At 34.2% G+C, this 1,865-nt stretch overlaps 1 protein-coding gene across 1 annotated transcript in view; it reads right to left on the bottom strand.

Moving 5' to 3' along the window:
* The window catches only part of atr (ATR checkpoint kinase), a gene marked incomplete in the record, with an annotated part of 43,912 nt that extends 42,677 nt beyond the window's left edge, over positions 1-1,235 (bottom strand). The window contains 2 exon segments of the mRNA XM_014030896.1: positions 794-885; positions 1,025-1,235. Coding sequence (XP_013886350.1) covers positions 794-885; positions 1,025-1,077 — 145 coding nt within the window.
* Positions 1,236-1,865: the final 630 nt, after the last annotated feature.

Raw genomic sequence — 1,865 nt, forward strand, 5'->3', positions numbered from 1 at the left:
GTTTTATTACGTTGCTTATGTTTAGTTATGTTTTATTCTGTTTTATTTTATCTTTTCACCATTTTTATACTGTTAATGATTGTACAGCACCTTGTGAATATATTTCTGTGAAAGGCGCTTTATAAATAAAACTTTACTTACTTACTTACTAAATCACTCTCCCTGTTAAAGTTGTTTTATTACTGTTGACAATCTTACAAGAAGAATGTGTCACAACAAGGAAAACTAGCTTTTTTATTGTTTCCAGTAGTCAGTAAGCCCAGGAGTAAATGAACAAAAAGTAGTCATTAAAGCTCTTTTTTATTCTGTATAGTCAATGGGAAAATCACCCAACCCATTTCAGCAACTTTTAAAAACACAAATTTTACTTTACAAGTACTGTTATCCAGATTTTGTCCATTTCCACATCAAAATCTAAAAACTACTTCATTAAAATTCTACACTTTCTACCTCTTTARGGACCCTGTTGTGCATTTTGAGTGACATGTATGTAAAAAAATACAAAAAATTGTTCATTTTTGACATTTAAGACCATCTCTGTCTTCTGACAAGACTTACACACAAACTGAAGCACAGACAACAGTAACTTTAACTTTCTACACTAGAATGATTTCTATGGTTTTTCCATTAGGTTTTGAAATATTAGTCTATATACAGTACACACAAGKTTTAGGTACAAGGGGGTCAGTCCAAAATGAGTAATATAATGCAAGTAGTAAGCCCTAACACCTGAAAAAAGTGCACAAATGTGTCTAATTAGCTTTAGTAAAACCAGGACAGCTGTTTAACTCACCGACGTCCACATCAGTGAGGATCCTGTCGATGAACTGGCAGAGGATCTGTCGAGGTTTCTGCACCRCCGAGTCGTATTCAGCAGCACTGGCACTGAAATTATGAAGTGTTACAACTTAATACGGTGTTAAATCTGCTAAAAAATGGGAGACATTTTTATCTGCTTCGGTGGAAGCGTATTAAACAGTGAATGTATGTTTACTGAAAAGCCRCTTAGCTTTAGCCGACTCACCTAGCTAGCTCCTGAAGAGCCGGTATCATTGCAGACATTTCCAGCCCGTCCATTTTTAACTTCTACTTATTTGTGCTGCTGTTTAACACTTCTTCAATGCAGTACCAGCAAAACAGCTCAGGTAATTTCGACCTGGTTGTCTCCAGGGGYGTCACATCGTGTCTCGTGCAGTTTCGAAAAGTTTCGCTCCACGATGACGTTTTTTGTTTCCATACGGCAAGCACCGAGGCTCAAACCGCTCAAAAAGTCAAAGCGCTTTCTAAAAATAACGTAGTTTTGTGTTATTTTATGGTTAAAAAGAAAAAAGTTAGCATATTTACATAAATGTCGTCTACTTATACATAAGCAGAGGAAAAGGGAAAACGAGCTAAATAAATCAGGCAAATTTAAACTGATTTATGTGATTTTCTATAACTTTTTTAAACATTTTAAGTGGTTTTTATCACTTAAAAATGTGGTTTACACTGTTCATTTACTTGAGAAACTTTGGAAAAGATATACTTTAGCTGAATTGAATTGAATGATAATTTATTGATCACATGAAGGGAAATTACAGTTCGGAACAACCTGTTCAAGAGTTTTACTACATCATACTTTTAATTTTACTTGAGTAATATCATTATGATGTAGCGCTACTCTTACTTGTGTAAAATTTTTGATGTCTCTACCCATTGTAAAGTAACTTCACTGAATGACCAGAGATACATCCACAGTTTAATGATGAAGTGAGACCTTGTGTTTGTACACAAGCTTTGTTGTTCTAATTATATTTTTTAACTGCTGAGACATTTGGAGGTAAAGTGAATATATGGTAAACAGTACATATAGTCATTGGAAGTAT

This window comes from Austrofundulus limnaeus, unplaced genomic scaffold (genome assembly GCF_001266775.1).
Source record: "Austrofundulus limnaeus strain Quisiro unplaced genomic scaffold, Austrofundulus_limnaeus-1.0 Scaffold1137, whole genome shotgun sequence".
NCBI classification, from domain to species: Eukaryota; Metazoa; Chordata; class Actinopteri; order Cyprinodontiformes; family Rivulidae; genus Austrofundulus; species Austrofundulus limnaeus.